At 37.4% G+C, this 23,834-nt stretch overlaps 1 protein-coding gene across 1 annotated transcript; it reads left to right on the top strand.

The window, feature by feature from the left end:
- Positions 1 to 374: 374 nt before the first annotated feature.
- On the top strand, positions 375 to 22,214 carry Smp_033970 (putative flotillin-2; the record flags this gene model as incomplete). Its single annotated transcript, XM_018793728.1, has 8 exons — positions 375 to 544; positions 577 to 656; positions 706 to 869; positions 1,871 to 2,074; positions 14,531 to 14,683; positions 17,233 to 17,414; positions 19,832 to 20,192; positions 21,622 to 22,214. The coding sequence occupies 8 exons, from the start codon at positions 375 to 377 to the stop codon at positions 21,670 to 21,672; spliced, it is 1,365 nt and encodes a 454-aa protein (XP_018648211.1). The 3' UTR covers positions 21,673 to 22,214.
- Positions 22,215 to 23,834: the final 1,620 nt, after the last annotated feature.

The raw sequence follows: 23,834 nt of genomic DNA, 5'->3' as shown, positions 1-23,834 counted from the left end.
ACCTTAGCCCTTCTGATAAGACGCATTAAGTTCAATAATCCGCAAATTAGAGCTATCATATTCAGGTTTTCTCCTCTACATGTATTCGTAGTTTTGTTTGTCCTGGTGGATTATTTTGGTCTGTATGTAATTATTGCGATTAATTCAGGCTGTACAAAGTAGTTATACCCCATGTACCCAGAAGCTTTTTTTATTTAAAGTTTTTTATTTGTCTCCGGCTGTCAGGTCGCTATCATTCAGTCTGACGATGTAGAGGGAAAACCAGCTTATCTGATAGTAACAGTTCATGTTAAGTAGTATCATTTTAAAGTCAATATATATAGTGACAGTTTCTGCTTATACATGCTAGTATTTTCAGATAAGACCGTTATAAGATGTCACTGCGTTTAGTGGAATGCAAAATGATTTTATTGAGTCAAAATAATGATCACTTTTTGGTATTTATGACTGTTACTTTAAAAGGTGGATGCTGTGGAGCTGCCAAAGTGCGTACAATAATTGGTGGGTGGGGTTGGGCTTGGTGGCTTGTCACTGAGGTTCAGAAGTAAATCTTTTGAGTTATTATCAGACTTCTAGAATTTCCCTAGGAGTTATGACTCTAAATCCAGTTTGCGAAAATGTGGAAACATCAGAAGGTGTTCCTTTAACTGTGACAGGTAACTTATTGATGTGCATTCGTCTAATAACTTTATTTTTCATTGATAGGCGTAGCACAAGTCAAAGTGATGCGGGATGACAAACTGCTTGAGGCAGCGTGTCAACAATTTTTAGGTAAAAAACAACGAGATATTCAAAACACTATACTTCAAACAATGGAAGGACATTTAAGAGCTATACTTGGCACCTTGACAGTGGAAGCCATCTACCGTGTTAGTCGTTATCTTTTTTACTGACTTTAGTCTTTATGAAAGGTTTTACGAGCACAGCATTGTTCATGTGTGGTACTTTATATTTAGTAAAGTGTTCTAAAAAATGCGGTCGGGCCCTACAGATTCGGCATTTTGTAAATTATCTTGTTAAAAATGTTTTCGATGCATTTTGCTGATAATTTGTTAATGTTTGACATTAAAATTTATATGGCAGTGTTCAGTGCTAACTTTTATTGAATTTAATTCTCATTCAACAAATCAGATGTTAGATCTAGTGTTTTTTGTCAATTAAAAGTGATTTTCCAGAGTTAACATTTAGATTTTCGTTAAAAATCTCGGACTATCTTTGTATCAAAATTTTGTCATACGTCAGCCGAGTCCAAATTCTATGTATGTTGCCGTCATTTCAGGGCGAACCGGTCTATTGCACCTCTAAATGTTCACATGTTCCACATCAATCTCAACCTTTTCGCTCATAAGTATTTGTTATGTTTTACACAATCGTTCGTCCTAAAGTCTCAGGAACTATCTTATTTGAATAACCTCGATATATCACTCTTATAATTCTTACCAGTATTCAAAAATTGAAGTAGAAATTAACGGCCCTCTCATTTAATACAGTAGACTTAACTCTCATATTTTAGTTAAATATGAGAAACTAAGGGTTCTAATTATGGAAGTTTAACTCATTTGTTGGACATTTATCTGTTCGATTTATTTTTTGACGAAATGATAACAAAAGGCAAACTTAATCTTAGCATATTGTATAATTCTCCTGATTCCCTATTGCGGACTTGGACATCATATAGAATCTGACATTTGATGCTAGCTTTTCTAGTTTGTAAACACAATGGAATCCGAAACTATAAGTACATTATGAAGACCTTTCTAATGTATTCCTTAAAGCTCCGAAAATTTACTATCGTATATATATATATATACATATATATATATATATATATATCAGTAATTGCAATTAATTGCTATCCCTTTTGTTTTAGGATCGTGATCAGTTTGCTGCACTGGTTCGAGAGGTGGCAGCACCAGATGTAGGACGAATGGGGATTGAGATATTAAGTTTTACTATAAAAGATGTTTATGATCGTGTGGAATACTTAAATTCCCTTGGACGTGCACAAACAGCAAACGTCAAAAGAGATGCTGACATTGGAGTTGCTGAAGCAGAACGTGATGCTGGAATCAAGGTATTCTTTCTATGCAGTGCCATTAGATCTTTGAATAGAAAGGTTTTGATTACTTATCGGTCATTTCAGATCAATCATATATTTTGCAATAGTTTTATGGGTGCAAATATATGAAAATTCATTTGTAGTCACCGAATTATTGAGGTTCTAATTTCTTCATTACGTTTTCTGTTTTTGTTTCACTAATTTATAATTTCTCAAGTCGTATCTTCGATGTCTAATCTTTCCTATTATTACTAATACTGTTACTGCCTCTTCTATTCAGGAATTTGGCGTGATAACTTCATATCTCTGTGCTAGTGGAGTATGACACCTTGAATCAATTTACATACGTACCATGTTCTATGTTGTGACTGCACGAGTAATTGAATTACGCGGTAGTTGAGTTATAATCAAGCTCTATCAGGCTGTGATTGTATACCATCCGTGACCATGAACTACATCTATAGGTTCGATGATAACATCATGTGATATGTTTATTGGATTTGGATATGCTAGTATTTCTTGAACATAATGGTTTCTAACTTTTCTAATTTTGCAGTTTCATTCTCTTATTAAAATACATGATTAGATATGGTGGAGTGGAAGCTTTCACCGTAGATCTATAAGAAAATTTCATTTGATCGAGTCACAATTTGATGACTTTCACGGTTTGTATAGTCTGTTAGTCTATTTCAGCCTAATAGAATCATAGAAGAGTCTAGTATGCTTTCTAATAGAATGAATTGATTGGTGTGAAGCGATGGTTCACTGGTCAGGGTGCTCGGTTTTCCTAGGTTAGAACCTCACGTTATCTACGTCTATCTGGTTAACCGGATAGTGTCATGATTCCTCACACGTAAAAGTGGCTCATACTCAAGTACTTGGCCAATAATTTTTTAAAATTATTTTATTAAATTAACAGATGTGGTAGCATAAAGTGATATCTGCTTGCTTGCTCACTTGATAAGCTTTGAAAAGCCAGTGGATGTTTAACGACTGACCTTATCCAGTTTTATTCATTATTCCTAACTGCTAAATAAAAATCCAGTGTTTGATGTTATTTTGATACCGATCGCTTTGTACTTTGACATATCGGTACCTAAACTTACCCGTTATATATTAAGCCCTTGTTACTAATGAGCTTTTGACAAAGTCTTATGTTGATGATAAAACAACCAGTGTTATAAATTATATATCAGTATTATCTATCTCAGATGCTTGATACGGTGCTCATAATTGACTTTAAGACTAATGGACTTCATTTCTATGAAGTACGTGTGACTAAATTACAAAAAACTTGTGGACTAAGACCAGCAGTTTTCACCACCTTGTGTATTTCTTTGTCTGTTAATCAACCTATCAAAAAGATAAGAAGCGTTCATCGTTTTCCATAGGAAAGTTAATATCTTCAGGTCAACAAACATTAGACAAGCATAAAATAAGTTTATCGATAGATCTGACAGTAAATAAATGGCAACTCTGTGTAATTTTACTGTAACAGGTCAACAATGAGGGCAGACTCTGAAGGAACTATACTATGGATTGAATCATCTCAGATATTTTATAAACGTTGGATTTTGCATCATGATGGATTCCGAAAAACCATAAGATAGCTCATTTATGACCTCAATAATGCATATTTTTCTATGTAGTTTCTGGGTTTGTGATGTTTGAATAAAGTCAGGAATTTTTTCCCATTATTTCTATTTATAATTTAAGACTATCATCTGAGTTAATACTAAGTGTTCTCATTAGAAACTTACTGCAATGTTCTTGAGAGTACTTATTTATTTATGCTTCGTAATCTCCATCTATCAAGCTTCATCACGTGTTTTGGATGTCGTATTGCTTGCCGACAAATAGTTTTAACTGATAAAGAGTACTAGTCAAAGAACTCTTCAAAGTTGATCAACATTCTGTTTCTTCCTAGTTTAGTGTTATTCAGGAACATATACTTTCGCACTCTCACAGGGTCGGGTCTAAGATTACTGTATTTCACAACGAATGAGATTCTCTTAAATAACCGAAAGTCGGTTTCTATTTCATCAATTATTCTTTGACGTTATTGTCCGTCTTTCTTTTCATTATCTTTTCAATTTCAATGAATCCATTTACTGGGTACTTGTATATGAGCCACATTCCAAGTGTGGGGCTGAGTGGTATTATTTGGTCGTCCAAACTGAAGTAGGTGTGGAGTTTAAGCATGGGACTCTCTACATGAAAGTCGAACACCTTGACCACTTAGTCACCGCTCCACATTGCCTGGACTTTGATAACTTTAGGAAATCTTGGTTTTCTGAAATTCAGAAAGTTTATATGGAAAGAAGCTATTGAGTTTAAACTAGATTCATTCTGTGGGGTAGAAGGTAACTAAAATTGTTTGACGTAAAAGTGCTAAGTTTTATAAAGAAATTTGACTCTGTAGTTCACTCGACAGTGTTGACGTAAGACATTTTTCCTTTACCGGAATCTCAGGTTTACCCCTGAGATTTTGAAGGATGGCGGTCCAGTACTGGCTGCGAGATTGACTGAGGTCTTAGGTAGAATCTGAGAACTGGACGTAATTCCATCTGACTGGTCCCAATCACTGATTGTGCCAGTCTATAAGAAGGGACAAAAGTCCTCTTGTGACAATCACAGAGGAATCAGTTTGACTAATATAGTGTCTAAAATATTACTTACTTACTTACGCCTGTTACTCCCAATGAAGCATAGGCCGCCGACCAGCATTCTCCAACCCACTATGTCCTGAGCCTTCTTTTCTAGTTCTATCCATTTTTTGTTCATTCTTCTCATGTCTGTCTCTATTTCTCGGCGTAATGTATTCTTTGGTCTTCCTCTTCTCCTTTGACCTTCAGGATTCCATGTGAGGGCTTGTCTTGTGACGCGATTGGGTGATTTCCTCAAAGTGTGCCTAATCCACTTCCAGAGCTTCTTCCTGATTTCTCCCTCCGCTAGAATCTGGTTTGTTGTTTCCCACAGTAACTTGTTGCTGATAGTGTCTGACCATCGGATCCGAAGTATCTTGCGTAGACAGCTGTTGATAAACACTTGTATCTTCTGGATAATGGCTTTCGTAGTTCTCCACGTCCCCGCCCCATACAGTAGAACTGTCTTCACATTTGTATTGAAAATTCTAACCTTGGTGTTGGTTGACAATTGTTTTGAGTTCCAGATGTTCTTCAGTTGCAGATATGCTGCTCTTGCTTTGCTGATCCGCGCCCTCACATCTGCATCTGATCCACCGTGTTCATCAATGATGCTGCCCAGATATGTGAAGGTTTCCACATCCTCCAAAGCTTCTCCGTCAAGTGTAATTTGATTGGTGCATATTGTATTGTATCGGAGAGTCTTGCTTTTCCGTTTGTTTATATTGAGACCTACTGCTGCTGAGGCTGCTGCTACACTGGTCGTTTTCTCCTGCATTTGCTGTTGCGTTTATGATAGAAGAGCCAGATCATCCGCGAAGTCTAAATCGTCAAGCTGCATCCTGCCTGTCCACTGTATCCCATGCTTTCCTCCGGTTGTTGACGTCTTTATGATCTAGTCGATCACCAGGGGAAAGAGAAAGGGTGAGAGTAAGCAACCTTGCCTAACACCGGTCTTTACCTCGAATGAGTCGGTGAGTTGTCCTCCGTGGATGATTCGGCAGTTTAGTCCATCATAGGAGTTCCATATGATATTGGCTATCTTCTCAGGCACGCCGTAGTGTCGAAGAAGCCTCCATAGTGTCGTCCTGTCCATGCTATCAAATGCCTTCTCGTAGTCAATGAAGTTGATGTAGAGTGATGAATTCCATTCGATTGATTGTTCCACAATGATACGTAGAGTTGCGATTTGGTCTGACCGACCGTTGCTGCTACCTTGACGTGGTGGTCGGGCTTGCCTATCGTGATGAATCAACCGAGCTATACTGGCTGGAACAATCGTTCCTCAAGGTCCTACCATGCCAGGCAAGTCGTTTGAAGAGCGGTGAGACTAAAAGCAGCAAACCCAAGGTCCGAAGGCGAAGTCGTACTGCTGACTGTACAGAGGTGTGACAGCAGTAAGGTGTTTCCTTCAGACAACCAGCGTGACAGCGATGCTGCCTTCCCACAAGAAGGGGTAGGGTTAGAAAAGGTCGACCCTAAAAATGCACACCTCGCCTTATCCCACGGATATCCGTCTCCGGCGGTAAGGTCCCAACAAGTACAGAGCTAACACAAAAAGGTCGTGTGTGACCGACCTCCAGCAGTTGTCCTTTGGGCACTGCGGTCACGCTCTCAGGTCATTAAGACCACTTCTAACCCAATTTCCTTTTCAGGTATCTCTAGAAGAACCCTTCCACTGTGTGGGCAACCGGGAAGTGATAACTGCTCTCATAACCCTAACATCACTCAAGACCACTGTATTCATAATCAATCTCCTTCTTCAATTCCTACTATTCCTTCTACCTTGACTTTCAACACTAAACTTCCTCTCTCGGTTTCCTCCTCAAGTGTCACCATGGCCAACGATTCTAGTGCGCGAAACGCTGTCCCAGGTCTACTAAAACCTCGCTCCAAACTACACATTGGAGCCTTCAACGTACATACCCTATGCCGAATCGGTCAACAGGCCTCCTTAGCTAAAACCCTAGAATCTCGTGCCATTGATGTATGCTGTGTCTCCGAAACACGCATACAGGATCCCAGTGTGGTCATTCACTTGACCTCACCTCGCCAAAATGGACAGCCAACGAAATACACCCTCCGTGTATCTGGCGACCCGTTGGCTAGTTCTCGTGGACTTGCAGGTGTAGGCATAGCATTAAGTACAAGGGCAGAACAGGCACTACTAGAATGAATCCCCGTTGACAGTCGCCTGTGTGCTGTCCGGCTAAATGGCTCCGTAAGAACTCGGAAGGATAGGGACACACGTCGTTGCCTTTTCGTCGTTTCTGCCTACGCTCCCACTGACTACAGCCATGATGAAGTGAAAGATGACTTTTACAGAAAGCTCTCTGAGCTTCTTCAGAAAGCTAAGCGCTCAGACATAGTGCTCGTAGCGGGTGACTTTAATGCCCAGGTAGGCAGCTTAAATCAAACAGAAAGACATTTAGGTGGGTGTTTTAGTATTCCGGCTCAACGAACCGATAATGGTGATCGTCTGTTGCAACTATGCTCAGACAATCGTTTATTTTTAGCAAGCACTAATTTTAAGCATAAGGAGAGACATCGTCTAACATGGCGACCACCTGCACCAAACCAACGATGGACTCAAATAGACCATATTGTCATCAGCCATCGTTGGAGAGGCTCAATAGAAGATTGTCGCTCGTATTGGAATACTTGTTTAGACTCTGATCACGCTTTAATACGAGCGCGCATTTGTCTGCGCCTCAATGGACGCAGGAAAACTACACTAAGAAGACCCATTAGGATTGGACTGGAGGACGAGAAAGCCAAATGCGAATTCCAGAAACAACTGAGTTCACATCTAGGCAGTTCTGTAAACGAGACTGACCCAGATGCTGCTTGGAAAGACATACGAACAGCTGTGGAAACAGCAGTAACATCTATTAGTTATTTAAACCATAGGGCTCCAAAAAAGCAGTGGATTTCCTCTAAGTCTATTTCACTGATGGATTCGCGTAAACTCATCCCATCAGGCTCTGAACATGACGAAGAGCGTAAACAAATTAGATCTAGGTTAACTAAAAGTCTAAGGAACGATCGTGAGCAGTGGTGGGCAACGAAAGCAAAAGAGATGGAAAAGGCAGCGGCTGTAGGCAACACCAGGCAACTATTCAGACTAATAAAAGAAACCGGAATTAAGAAGTCAAGTGTAAGTGAGACAATCTCGGAAAAAGACGGAACCCTTATCTGCTCTCAACCCAAACGTTTAGAACGATGGGCGGAACACTTTAAGGAGCAGTTTAGCTGGCTTTCAGCTACTGCACAACTACCCACTATTCCCAGAAAACCTGAATGGAACATTGAAGTAGGCCCCCGACCCTACTTAAGGTTCAAAAGGCTATAACTAATCTGAAAGGAGGAAGAGCAGCTGGTCCTGATGGATTGGCTCCAGAGGTCTTTAAATATGGTGGTCCAATTTTAGCGATTAGGTTGACTAATTATTCTGGCTAAAATCTGGGAGACGGACGTAATCTCATCCGACTGGTCACAATCACTGATTGTCCCAATATATAAAAAGGGGTCCAAATCATCCTGCGATAACCATAGAGGGATTAGTCTGACTAACATAGCATCTAAAATACTAGCCTCAATAATTATCGGGCGCCTAACTAAGACTCGTGAACTGCAAACACGAGAAAATCAGGCTGGCTTCAGACCTGGTCGTGGCTGTATCGACCACATATTCACCATTCGTCAAGTTTTAGAGCACAGACACGCTTATCGGCATCCGACAATGATAGTTTTTCTTGACTTGAAAGCAGCATTTGACTCTGTAGACCGAGAGGTTCTGTGTCAGTGTCTGTCATTGAAAGGTGTACCTGAGAAGTACATAAACCTTGTGAAGGCTCTTTACTCGAACACTACCAGTCGAGTGAGAGCTTATGGCGAACTGTCATATGATTTTACAACCTCAAGTGGTGTCCGTCAAGGTTGTCCACTATCCCCACTTTTGTTTAACTTCATTATAGACCTGTTGCTGGAAATAACACTCTCGTCGACTGAATTTTCAGGAATTGATCTCCTACCAGGAGGACCACTAAGCGACTTAGAATACGCAGATGACATAGTCCTGTTTGGTGAAGACGCTGACAAAATGCAGAGTCTTCTGTTGGAACTCAGTAATAATGTCAGGATGTTTGGGATGCGTTTCTCCCCATCCAAATGTAAATTGTTACTCCAGGACTGGCCTGCGTCAACACCTGAACTAAGGATAGGGAGTGAAGTAGTCGAACGCGCGGACAACTTCACTTATCTTGGAAGTCTGATCAGCCCTAATGGGTTGGTGTCTGACGAAATCTCAGCACGGATTCAAAAAGCTCGTTTGGCTTTTGTCAACTTACGTCACCTATGGCGAAGACGAGATATCCGTCTATCAATTAAGGGACGAGTATACTGCACAGCAGTTCGCTCTGTTCTACTTTATGACTGCGAAACATGGTCATTAAGAGTAGAAGATACTCGTAGGTTACTAGTATTTGACCACAGATGCCTTAGAAATATTGCTCGCATCTGCTGGGATAACCGGGTAAGTAATAGTGAGGTTAGACGCAGGGTATTAGGGAATGATGGTAAATCAGTTGATGAGGTCATGAATCTTCATCGACTGAGATGGTTGGGCCACGTGTTACGTATGCCTGAACACCGATTACCACGACGCTGTATGATGACTAGTATTGGGGATGGTTGGAAGAGAGTTAGGGGCGGCCAAACCAAAACATGGCATCAGTGCTTGAAGTCACTAACTTCTAGCCTGAGCCATGTTGGCAGATGCAGACTACCTGGTTGGGGTCCGCGTGACTATCGTAACCAATGGTTGGAGACTCTGGGTGACATGGCTCAGAATCGATCACAATGGCGTAGGTGTATACACTCCTTATCTCCCCTTAAACCTTGAGATTAAAATTGCTTCATAACTTTCTTCGTATACTATATCCTTATATACAACCTATAATTTATATACTATCACCACCACTAAATTAACTATTATGAATCCGGTGTTCATCTTGTTGTGCTAACGAGGTATGGCAACTTGGACCGATGCATATATGTGCCTGGTCCTACGTTGTAGCTGACTGACTGATTTGGTCTGTACACGATCGATCCTTACGAAATCCAGCTTGTTGATCTCGAAGTTGGGCGTCTACGGAATCCTTCATCCTGTTTAACAATACTCTGATAAAGACTTTTCCTGGTATTGAGAGAAGGGTGATGCCCCTGTAGTTATCGCACTTGCTGAGATCGCCTTTCTTTGGTATCTTGATCAGAGGTCCTCCTTTCCAATCTGTTAGTACTTGTTCTTCATCCCAAATCTTACTGAAGAGGATGTGGAGTATCTTGACAGTTGCTGTTACATTTGCTTTCAGTGCCTCTGCCGGGATGTTGTCTGGTCCCGCTGCTTTGCCGCTCTTGATTTGTCTAATGGCCATGCTGATCTCCTCAATTGTTGGTGGGCCAACATCGATTGGGAGGTCTGTGGGTGCTGCTTCGATGTTGGGTGGTTTCAGTGGAGCTGGTCGATTCAAGAGTTCTTTGAAGTGTTCTACCCACCTGTTTCGTTGTTCTTCAATGTCGGTGATTACTTTGCCTTCCTTGCTTTTCACTGGTCTTTCTGGCTTACGGTGATTTCCAGCAAGTTTCTTTGTTGTATCATACAGTTGTCTCATGTTTCTCTCTCTTGCAGCCTTTTCCGCTGTCATTGCTAAATCTTCCACATATTTACGTTTGTCGGTTCTGATGCTCCTCTTCACTTGCTTGTTTGCCTCTGTGTATTCGGCTTGTGCCTTGGCTTTTTCTGCTCTTGTTCGGCTGATATTAATTGCTGCCTTCTTGTTCCTCCTTTCTTCAATTTTATCCAGTGTACCAACAGTGATCCATTCCTTGTGGTGGTGCTTCTTGTAGCCCAGAACCTTCTGACATGTTGAAATGATTGCCTCCTTGATTCCTTTCCAGTTGTTCTCCATAGTAGCTCCCTCTCCACTGAGTAGATCATGAAAGGCCTGGAACCTGTTGCTGAGGGCTATGTTGAATTTGTTGAGTTTGTCAGCATCTCGAAGAAAAGCCGTATTAAACTTTTGTGATGTCCGCGCCGTTGTGCAGTGCTTCTTGAGTTTTAGTTTCATCTTGGCGACCAGCAAATGATGATCGGATGCTATATCAGCTCCTCTTCTGGTTCTCACATCCTCCATCGTCCTCCTGAACTTTTTGTTGATGCAGATATGGTCGATTTGATTCTGTGAAGTGTGATCCGGTGAAATCCAAGTGGCTTTGTGTATGTTTTTGTGTGGGAATATGGTGCCACCTATGACCAGTTTATTGAAAGCATATAGGTTTGCAAATCCCTCACCATTTTTGTTCCTTTCTCCTAGTCCATGTCGTCCCATGACGTCTTCGTATCCAGTGTTGTCCTTTCCAACCTTGGCATTGAAATCTTCCATCAGAATGGTCAGGTTCTTGGTTGGGCACTTCTCGAAGATCGACTTCAGCCTATCGTAGAATTGGTCTTTAGCGTCTTCATCGTAGTCGTTGGTAGGCGTATAGCATTGGATGACGTTCATTGTAATGCCCTCTCTCTTTGTTTTGAAGGAGGCTTTGATGATCCTTGGTACATGAGATTCCCATCCTATAAGTGCATTTTGTGCTTTTTTGGACAGCATCAATGCCACTCCTTGTGTATTTGGGGCATTTTCTTTTTCATGACGGGAGTATAACAGAAGTTCCCCTGAAGATAGTCGTTGTTGTCCAATCTGCGTCCAATGTGTTTCACTGATTCCAAGCACCTCCAGGTTGTCTAAAATATTAGCTTCAGTAATACTTCGACGCCTAACCAAAGCTCGTGAAGAATAGACTAGAGAAAACCAGGTTAGTTTTCGATCTGGACGTGGTTGTATAGACCAGGTATTCAATCTACGTCAGGTCCTAGAACATAGACATACATTCAGATGCCCTACAATAAGAGTATTTCTCGACCCTAAGGTGGCATTGGACTCCGTTGATCGTGAGGTTCTATGGCAGTGTTTGTCACTGAAGGGAGTACCAAAGAAGTACATTAACCTCATAAAGGCTCTGTACTCGAACACAACTGGTCGAGTTGTCATCAGAATTGATTACCTCAAGTAGTGTTCGTCAGGGCTGTCCACTCTCTCCTTTCTTGTTTAACTTTATCGTAGATGTGCTTTTAGAAATAACACTCATCATCTAAATTTAGAGGGGTTGAACTTCTACCAGGAGATTTACTTGTTGACTTAGAATATGCCAATGACATAGTTTTATTTGGTGAAGACGCTGACAAAATGTAGTTTTCTGACCACTATAAGCAACTATGCAGGCATGTTCGGGATGCGATTCTCCCCCTCGAAGTGCGAAATCTTACTTCAGGATTGGGTTGCATGGACACCTGAACTTATGATAAGGGGTAAAGTAGTTGAGCGTGTTGACCGCTTCACTTATCTTGGGAGTCTCATCAGCCCTTGTGGTATAGTGTGTGGCGGAATCTCAGCATGGATACAGAAGGCTCGTCTAGCTTTCGCTAACTTGCGTCATTTATGGTGTAGGCGAGATATCCATCTAGCAACTAAAGGACGGGTTTACTGCACAACCGTTCGTTCCCTCCTACTTTATGGCTGTGAAACATGGCCGGTAAGAGTAGAGGATATTCGTAGGCTACTAGTATCCGATCATAGTTGTCTTCGAAGTATTGCTCGTATATCCTGGGACCACCGGGTAAGTAATGCAGTTGTTAGGAAACTGGTACTAGGTAAGGATGGCAAATCGATTAATGAAGTAGTGAAACTTCATCAGTTGAGATGGCTGGGACACGTGTTACGTATGCCCAACCACCGACTGCCCCGACGTGCAATGTTTTATTGTGTAGGAGTAGGTTGGAAGAAAGCTAGGGGTGGCCAGACCAAAACGTGGCACAAATCCATGAAGTCGCTGAAAATTGGACTGAGCCATGCTGGTAGGTGTAGGCTATCTGGTTGGGATGCGCCAGATGATAGCAATCGATGGTTAGAGACCTTGAATGACATGGCTCAAAATCGTTTACACTGGAGAAGGTGCATCCACTTTTTGTGTTTTGCCAAATTCTAATCTTCTGAATTCCTCATGTCCCTATCCTTTTTCTCTTTCCAAATTTATTTTACCGTATTATACTCCTTCAATAACATCTTCAAACCCTAATCTTTCACATAATACTTATACTCTTACTACTTCTACCACTATGGGATTTGAGTCGACAACTGCATCTCTGTGCTAATGTGGTATGGCAACTCGATCTGTTGTACGTACGTACGAAGTTCTACGTTGTGACTTACTGATTGAATACCGGAAGTCAGAAAGACGTTTTCCGCCTTCATGTTTAAAAGTGCAGTGTACATTTTGAATATTTATTTAAACATATAAACATTGGTACAATGAGGCATTAAATAGATATGCGCCACACAAATTATTCGGTTTGTGCGAGGGCTGGGATACTGTCCTTGGCCCAAAACAAAGCAGGTGGTTTTCTCAAGGGGCCACACCCTGAGCCTTTGACCTAAAAGTCTAATCCACAAGACAGTAGAGCAACGTAAGGAGATGCAGTCCCATGGTAGCTGGTGACCAATGATTGGTTCATACGCCATTTGTTTCTTTAAGATCCTGAAGCCCATGTGCACTATTGGTTTGGAATCAGGGTATTCCGAGTCCCCTAAGTGGATGCTGCGTATCCACCGACCCGGTTAAAGCGTCGGACACGCGCTTTTCGTCCTTTCAATTTCGTAAACAATACCCGTGCGGCGAGAAGGCAGTGAGTGAGTAGGAGTTCCCTGGCAGTGGTTGTATGCATGTGGCCATGTGAGAGCATTCCAAGAGGAAGAGCTGACTCTCTCCACTCTCGACTGTATCAGGGCTCTGATAGTAAATAGATGTATCGTTAGGCACGTAATATTCATCCCAAAGAATAATTTCAGCAGTTGGAAGCTTCAAATTCAAATGTTCTTGTTACTGTCGTCTGCTGCTGAGCAATAAAATATTACTTCACGAGTTGAAGAGTTCTCAGTAAAACTTTAAAAATGTAGTTTTGTGCATTTCAATGTGACGATAAATTCTTGCACGTTGTCTGCTATATTACAACTGATCTATCCAATTCACAATTTTTTTTATCGTGTTACTGAGTATTTGTAAACATAACAATGTAGACTGAAGGGTGTCTGACACCAATTAATATACATTACTACCTATAGTGGCTTATCTTCTTTGTTACATTTTATTTGTTTAGAAGTTTATGCCATAAAAATAGTGTTGAGTGACTGATTAAGTTTTATTTCATCAGCAGTTCTGCACACACCTCTTTGTTCTGTCTCTGGCACTTTATTTAACTGTGAGTGTAAAATACATTACTGTTTACATCATAGCCTCTGCGTTTAAAATATATTTTCGTTTCTCGTTAATTGTTTGTCAGCCGTTTGTTTAAATGTTGTTTTTGCACTCAAAAGTTACTGTTAAATTACCATGTGTTTTTTACAATCTTAGGTTATCTCTTCCCCAGTATGTATTCCTCTTCTTGCTAACTTCAAAATAACTGATTATTGTCATCATGATTAATTGATCTCAAAAAGTAAAAATTCGACCACCTACATAATAACGTTACTTGTAAGACGCTGAAATATCTAGTATTGATTAAAATAACTTATGTTCACGATTTCTACTCTTAATATATTTTCCCCATTGCCGAAGTTTGAAATATGTTTCAAAGTTAGCTTAGTTTTAAATGTAAACCGAAAATTTAATATAAGCTTACAATCTGCTAAGTGTCAATGTATCATCGATCTTTGTTTAGGAAGCAGAATGTGATCGTAGTCGTTTGGACGTTCGTTATTCAGCGGATACACATATTGCTAATTCAAGTCGTGAATTTCAGTTGAGGAAGGCTAGTTTTGATCAAGAGGTTAATACAGCTCGTGCAGAATCTGAATTGGCCTATAAATTACAGGTAATTAAAATCATCAGTACAAAGGGTATATCTTTGGACACTATACTCTATGAGTAAGCTTTTTTTTCTGAGCATTTTTAGGTAGATTTTTGCAAGAACTACATTTAATGCTGGTTCATAAGTTTAGGTGTTTTGTTGTACGTAAGCAATATATATTTTTCGCAATACACTTTGTTAAACCGCCGTTATTTATTATAATGAATGGTTGGAACTGATAAATTTCAGCTTTTGATTCGCTGAATGATTTAATTCAACATTATATGTTAGTCACTATTTTGTCAAAAGTCATTATTGTGACTGATTAAGTCAGCCATATAGGCTGCGTGGGACTTGATATCCATGTGTTTCGGTTCGAATTTGTCACATATGACATTACACTGAGAAAAGAAATTAATAAACCAGAAAGAAAAGAGATGCAATTGGGAAAGTAAGTTTCAGTGGAGAACTGAACATATGCTACTTCCAAAGGTATGAACGAGATCAGAGCATCCAATTACACTAAGCTGAGTGTTTAAAGAAAGACAAAGAACGAATGCATCTACGCCACTGCAACTTTTGACCAGTAGATCTTAAGGTCTCCAACTGTAAATTATAATTATTAGACGGAGCCCAATTTGCTTAGATCGGCAGTCGATGACTAGTATCATGCCTTAATTTGCCCGTCTATAGTATATGTACTTCAACCATAATATTTCATCATGATAGTGAGTTGTCTGGGGATTTTTAAAAGCATATCCATGTAAAATCTTACAGCATCAGTGAACAATGATTTGGTGTCTAGCTTCGTGGTTTTGATTATGCAGTACATTCTTATCCAATGTTTCTCTTAAACTACGAATGTGTAATTATGTTTAGTTGATGTGTTTATCATTTGTTGTAAAAGCTCTCAATCATGAGCTTATCCAATCAAATGTTTAAAAGATATACTTCTGAGCACTTACTCCAAGTGTTTGGTCCTCTACACAACAGTTATCATCAAACATATAATGAAATCGTTCGGGTTTCTATATGTTTCAATTTTATCTATGTTAGCGCACAGACGGATATTTGACTTAACGATACCATGCGTGAACGTTTTCAAGTTCATTAGTTGTACGTAAATCCAAACACAGGGTGTACGAGATATCTTTCCCCATATTGAAGTGAATTAATTATTCATTATGTATCTGTTTGTCATTTTAGTAACGTGTTTTTCACCAAACTAGTAAACCACTTTATTTTGAAGTAGATCTGTACAAACAGTTCCCTAGTTAGATAACCTGAAATATGTGTAAACTAAACTTCCAAGTTTTAACATGTAATATTCATAATACGAGTAGTTTAAAGTATTTTCCTTTTTGCTATCAGCTGGCATGAACATAGTTGCAAAACAGCTAACAAAGTAAACAACTTATACTGTAAGTTAGTTGGTTCCTATCGTCTTGAAATTATGAACCTTGTAATGGTCATTTTGTCGGTTGATTGTCATCAACATCAACATATCTCATTCAATATTAAGAATTATATTATAATATTAATTACTCACGAGTTAAGAAAGGACATATTGTACAAAGCTCTTCTGTATTTGTAACTGCAAGAATATTCAATCCTAATAAATGAAATGTGTTGTTTGTGTCCATTGTAGACTTTGACATTAGGGTTTTTAACTTTGACCATTTAAACATATAGTTTTAGATCTATAGACCTGATAGCTCAAAAATCAATACTTTGGATTTTGTAAGGCAAATACAAAACGAATAAGTCAACAAACATATACTGAGTATTTATTATTTCTCTACGCAATACTGATAAAACAAAGGAAGGAAAGAGGATGGACAAGACCATTCTAAGTAACTGATCCATATATGTATCATGCTGGATGTATTTTAAACGTATCGTAAAGCGAAAAGAAAACAACTCAAAATCTTAAAAATACTTTGTTTGATATATGAAACTAGGTCAGTTGTAGTATTTATTGATGGTACCTTCAAGATGAATGTTATTATCGGTTTGTGCATGACTTAATCAAGATATTGATCCATAAACATTTAATTTATTATTAAGGTCAACTAACTATTGTAAACGATTGTTTAGAGAATTCCAATTTTTTTTAATGAATAAATGATTTTGCTATCTTCATTATACACAAGAATTATTATCGGCTTTGGATTGAAAATAAATGCAGGATAATGTAGTTGGTCAATGTGATTATAGAAATAGTAAACAGATAGTGTATTAAATGTAAATGGTAAAACATTATTAAGTATAAAATATGTAAGGATATTTCATGAATAATATAGCTATTATCGTTATTTTATTGTAGCTTTTAAATCCCAACATCAACAAGTATTTACGTGACCTTGGTCTATTTTATGTAATCTATGGAACTGCTGAAAGTACTACCAAACTAATTTTGATATCGTTAGGTAGTAGGTTTCTCATTTGTTAACACTGAGCTCTTAACAGCATATCACTTGCCATACCGCAGAGTGAATGAATTTTTTTATAATAGTTATTTTGAACTTTTATAACTGATCAAAATAATTTGTTGGGTTGTTGCTAATCTTTAGGCTGCTAAAGAGAGACAAAAAATTCGAACAGAAGAAGTGAATATTAATATTGTTGAACGTCGTAAACAAATTGAAATTGAAGAAAAAGGCATACTATGTACTGAAAAGAATATGGATGCTACCGTACGACGTCCAGCTGAAGCAGAAGCTTATAGACTACAACAAATAGCTGAGGGTTATAGGTATTCTGTGTTTTAATTAATTGGATCCCTTATTTATTATTTGTTTCACACTAATATATTAGTCTTATTAATTTATGTGTAGTTGATTGCTGTGTTTTAAAATATCCATTAAAATAATGAAAGTACTTACAATATTGATTTTTAAAATATTCATTTCACAAAAGTGCTAAATGAAATTAGAGTTGTTGTCTAACGATTTTAACTTTTCGGCTTTTTTCTTATCATAACCGTTCTTATTTTGCTTTGGGTTTTAATGTTAATTCAACTGAGTATTTAAAGGAAGTAAGTGTATTCACCTACAAGTTTAAACCTGTTACTTCAGATACAATCTACTCATCTTGGATAGTATTACTTTCTACTTCTCAGTAAATATGCTTCTTCGTTGTGTATATAAATGGGGGAGAACGCCTTTTTGAGATGTTTATAAGGTAGCATGTCAACTCAGTGGTGTGAAGACCAAACTCACCTTTAGGCCAGATAGTCCTGGATTCGACCCACTGAACAACTTCATAATATGATAAAACAACTGTCCAGCACTTCTTGGTTTTCAGTGGTTCTCTAACTGGCGTCACTCAGTGATGTAAAACTGTTGGTGAATGCAATAGTTTACTGAACTCTGTCTACTTAATATCGTGTGGTCATAATGGGACCGGATAACACATGACAAAATGTTAGAACCAATAGTAATCTAGAGGTCGTAAGTATACATTAAAATAACTCAGTAAGAAGTTTCCACTGAATTTTAGACTATTTATTTCAAAGGTGATTTCTGTTTTAAACGGACGGTTTACTCATGTTAATCTCGATTACATAATTTGTTAGTCAAAGTAACTAAATTAATCTTGAACACTTTCACTTGTGTGTATTAATTGCATTGTTTGATAAATCCCCATTCTGATTACAGTTCTTCAAGAGGCTTAACATCAATACTGATTAATAATTGTATTATTATTCTTATAAACATTGTATTAATTATTTCGAGTTTACATTGGTGTTTGGATTAATAAGACAAATGTATCCAGACTTTCTTGACGTTTAACAGATCAGTAAAGTTAAGGGACGTCATAGTATACGTTATTTGAGCGTATACGCATTTTATTGCATTGCATAAACTATTTATTTGATGAACAACTACAGACAAGAAAGTATGGACTACTCTTTAATTCCTGAAGTAAATCTCAGAATTCTTCAGATTTTCTTAACAAGTGCGTTTAGTCTGAATCGTCAACAATTTGCTGTTCAGTAAACTTTCAGTGCTATCATCGAATATTTACTTTTTTATATAATGTAGTTGATAACAATTTATAAATAAACGACATGTTCATTTCGCCAGTTTTATTCTATTCAGTCTTCCAACGTCCCTTAAATCATAAATTATCCGCAAAATCATAGAGTTTACAAAACAATTAATTGTATGATTCTTCACTGTGAATCATTAATTCTCTAATAATCAGTAAACCGTCACCATATCCAATTATACGATAGATGAAAATCCAGTCCATTGCAGTGGAGTAATATAAAAAGTGCACTGTGATTAAAACATCTGTCATTGGATTTTAATTACAGGTTTACTGTACCATGTTTCAATGCAATCTATTTTTTTGGATTGCGAAGAGATTCTTCAGTAAAATTATTGAATGTCATAGCAGTTCTGCCAGTTTCACAGATGTAGATTTTCGTGTAAACCATCTTGTATTCAGATTATCTTCTAGTATTTTCTCACTTTCATTATCTTGAAAAAAATTAGGCGCGTTATATCTAATTTCTTATTATCTCTTATTTTTTGTATTAAAAACAAACGGTCGTTCAATTAAGATTGAGAATGATATAGCTTATGGGTAATGTATTTTTAAACAAAAAAACAATATTATATTTAAATAATATATTTGTAATATCCCAATGAGTAGAATTATTCAAAATTATCAATATTATATTTGTTTCCTAATTCCAATCAGTACTTTTAATGTGTAGTTATTTTTAATTTGATGAGTACTTTTTGTTGTACTTTCTAAAGTATAGTTAAGTAAAAACGTTATTTACCTGTAATTTTTAATATTATATAATGTCCACTAAGTGTGCTATCGTTGTTGCCAAAAGTATGCTAATAGGAATACTTTACTGACAAATTTGTGATAATTACTTTGAATAAAATTGATAACTAAATAGAAATAATATATTTTTAATACCCTAATGAGTAAAAAAATTAAATCTTTTGACATTTCTTGACTTAGTGTAAGCCACTTCTTCAGAGAAACGTCAGAAAATCTAATTTTTCTACTCATTGGGATATTACAAATATATTATTTTTATTATAACATTCTACCCAATGCTCAATTTATTTAAAGTTATCAAGTCAAACCTTGGTAATGATACCTACGAAAAATAACTGTCTATTCTTCTATTAAATGTTGTTTTAGATCACAGAAAATTCTTTTAGCTCAAGCTGAGGCCGATGGTATTCGTCTTAAAGGTATTGCTAAAGCTGAAGCTATGGAAGCTGTTGGACGGGCAGAAGCGGAGAGAATGCGTTTGAGGGCTGAAGCTTATAGTAAATACGGTGATGCTGCTATTCTAAATCTCATATTGGATACATTACCGCAAATAGCTGCTGAAGTTGCTGCTCCACTGAGCAAAACCAAAGAAATTGTTATAATGAACGGTTCTAATGGTGAACCAGCTACTTTACAAAGTCTCACTAATCTGGGCAAAGATTTTACTACATTAGTTGGGACTGTTCCACATGCTATTCGAGCTCTAACAAACGTTGATCTCAGTCAGGTTAAACTTTTGTTCTTTTCATTTTGTTGCTACTTTTCTCATTCTGGTTTGCTTTCGATTTTAAATGTAATATTATTGTTCAATATACACTGCATGTTTATCGAAAGATATTGTTGAGTTTTGCTATTTATCGCTAGCATTTTATTAATAAAACACTTTTGTTAAGACACTGTATATGATCACTTCGTTTAGTTGAGCTGGTTCATATTAACAAAGTTTGAATATTTCAACTCAGATCCAAAACTTCCTAATGCTATCTTCGAGATCCTATCAACCATAGTTAGGATCACAATCAGTGTCCAAATGATTTACATTACCCGATTAGAGTTGCGCATCTACGTATGTCATTTGCTGTTACTCAAACAACGACGAATGATTTGGTTCAGAAACGCTTGATTATTATAACCGAGTATGCATGTTATTAAACTTGGTACTGTTAACACACTAATAAAAAATTCATCTTAGTTTTCTGTATCTGTATGAACATGCTTATAATAAGTGCACAGTAGTTTTCTTGATGACTAGCCTTTTGTAGGCAACTTTCTCGTAGACTCTTCTTAATTCCATTGTCGATTAGTATTAGTTGAAAATATATTATACGTGAAAACATTGATGTGATTCATGTCGTTATGTAGCTTTTCTTAGGCGAAAGATTTAATAGGAGTCTGTTGGTAAAATTGACTAGTGTTTCGACATTTATCGGGGTAGCATCTGGAATAAGGTCGTATGATTATGTATACCGAAGATTAATTTGGCAATTTACTTTTTAAATACCGAATATAGCCATGTAAAACTAGAGATTTTCATCTAATTTCACTCACTTGAAGTTTTTGTGGTTCTGTACCTTAAGCTATATTTTTGCAATCAGGAATATTTCTGTCCTATTTCTTATATATAAGGAAGTGGTGATAATGAGATAGATTACTTTAAATTTAATAACATTCTCCAGTTTTTGAATCCCAGAGACAGCTGGCTTTGACGAATTCACAAAATGGACAGAGAGTTCTTCAGTTTTAGATAGAAACCTCGGTGTCAAGTACAAATAAAGATATATTAATCGTTGTTAGTGGAAAAATGTCTTTACTCTTAGGAAACTAGATTGTTCGTCTTGTTTACTTGATGATTTTTATTCTACAGGAAAATTGTTATATATTCAGGGTTTTCGCACTGAGATACAAATACACCATAGACCTGCATTAGTGCATGGTGCTTTTGTTTGAAATCCATTTTTATGTTATACCTATGTTCAATTACGTTTTCTTTTTAATGTATATAACTAACGGCGAAACAACAAGCCGACTAGTTGTATTTGCTTAAACGTCATGAAAATTTGATGTTTCTTTGTCAATAGATTTGTTTGATTATAGGTTTATGTTGTTACATTTACTATCTAGAATGATATTGTGTTTCTTTTATTCTTTTTTATTAGACTATTTCCAAGATTCCAGGAGCTAAGGTTGTCCCACCACAAGGGATATGACAATGTGTAAAATGTACGAGTCAACCACTGAATATACTTGTTTCTAAAATCATTTTCATAAAAATGACCCATCCTGGTATATTCTCCTTTAGATACAGCGCATCTCGCCACGGACTTTTTTTCTTGCGAAGTGTTATATGTGATATACAAGATAAATTGACTTTACTGCTTTTCGTTCAATTTCGGCATTTCTACTTTGTTTTTCAACATTAATTTCATCTCTTTTTCCATGACTTATCAGGAACCTTATCTATAATAGTTCCTTTGATAAAACAGTTCTCTGTTTTGCTTTAGTTGCAATTAATGTTGTATATCTATCAATTTTCTTATAGTAATTCGTATTTATTCTACATAGAGAAGTTGCGTACTTGTAAAACTAATTTTTGAATTGTATGTTTCTGTATTGATAATTTTGGTCTTGAAAACCTGCCGTTGCTTCATTTTGTTACTCTTTTTGTTCTTCTTACTTTGTGAATTCGGTTTAGAACCATTTAAATTGTATGATCTATAATTTTTAGAAAAATTCAGGAAATCAGTCTGCCAATAGGTTTCTATCATTAACCTTATCACAGATGTGAAGGTATGTGGTATTCGTGCAATGAATAAATGATGTTGAATATAACAAGTGGCTATTTAGGAAAAACAGTGGTAAGTCACAACCCATGAAACAGTGGAGAACCCGAGGGATACAGTCTTAAGTCTAGATTCCAATGATAGTCTTGTAAGAGTTTTATTTATCTCCTATCTTGGTCGTTATTATCATTCTACGACTGAACTGGTTAGTAAAAGTCTACGCATTATTTTACCATAGTAAACACCTGGTCATAGTAGTTATTTTTTCTGTTGTTCATTATTGGATTGTCTCTACTTACTTTCATTTTTCTTTAAACAGTCACTTGCAGATGAGTGACCCGAAGAGTTCACTGAAGGCCTACATAATTAAAGAGAAATATTCGAAAGCTAGATCCGAAGCTCCCCGATATTTTGCAGGTTCGATGATGAGCAGACTGTGCTTGTCAGAAATCAACTTGGTTCACAGTCCTTTAGGATTTTAAGTTATTTGATGAGGACGGTTTCATGCCGTTTGTTCATCGGATTAGACGTGGATAGTCGATAAGCAATTCCGAACGAAGCATCTCTAATATCATAACATGCGAGGGCCTTGACAATTCAGAAATGTCTATCTTGTTATCCATGCTTTCGCTTGAAATGTTTTATCACTATCAAAGCCATATGTGTCCAGAATCCTGTAGTGAACTATAATATTCGTGACGCTGTAACCCGAGTAGTTTCGGGACAAAAGTTATACAGTTCGATATGTACTCCATAAAAATAGTGCACTTAAGTAATCCAAAAGATCTCTCGCTTAGAAGGGAGTGAAACCCTGTATCTCAAAGGATCGGTATGGTCGAATTCTAAGATAGACTAAGGTTATCCAGCCAAATAATTAATTTTTCTCTATTGGCAGAGGATACATCAATGCAATCCACTCAAAGAATAAGCCATCAAAATTTCTGGCAACAGTACACGTAGATTAAGATGGATATTGAAAATACTGGCACTTGTTTGGTCGTATGGAGTTACCATTAGGTGGAGTGCTTATGTTTCATTCAATTCATGTTTGGATGGTTTGTCATTGGCGTTTACACAGTCACTGTGGTGGGTTAATGAAGCAACACAGGAGGTAGTCAAATTAAATCAACAACCTCACTGAGTATCTTATTTTATCTCAGACGTCTTGGCACAGTAGTCTGAGCAGCAACTGGGTCGGGCATGATTGTTATTGTCGACAATTAGTGTTACTGTTGACATAAAGTTTTTCAATCGGTTGACTTGGTAGTCACATTTTGAATGAGCTGTACTCAGTATCCGTACTTCAATATCGCCGATAATCATATAAAGCCAAACTTGACACCTGGACATCATCCTAAGAACTCACCAACAGTACAAAAGAAAGGGTGGGATTAAACTATACTGCCGAGCCAATCAGAAGCTTTCGCGGGTTTTCAAGGTCACGGTGCTGATTTCGTTTCAAAATGCTTACGTACGACCGTTTTACAGCGGATTTTAACGAAGACGTTATGATTGAGCGTCTTCAAGAGAAAGGATTATTGAGAAGTTCATATACTTGTGACTGTGGTAGTGAAATGACCATTGTACAG

The sequence above is a fragment of the Schistosoma mansoni genome, chromosome 1, assembly GCF_000237925.1.
Source record: "Schistosoma mansoni strain Puerto Rico chromosome 1, complete genome".
Lineage (NCBI taxonomy): Eukaryota > Metazoa > Platyhelminthes > Trematoda > Strigeidida > Schistosomatidae > Schistosoma > Schistosoma mansoni.
Note: the sequence above shows the minus strand (reverse complement) of the source record. Positions and strands in the feature narration are given on the sequence as shown.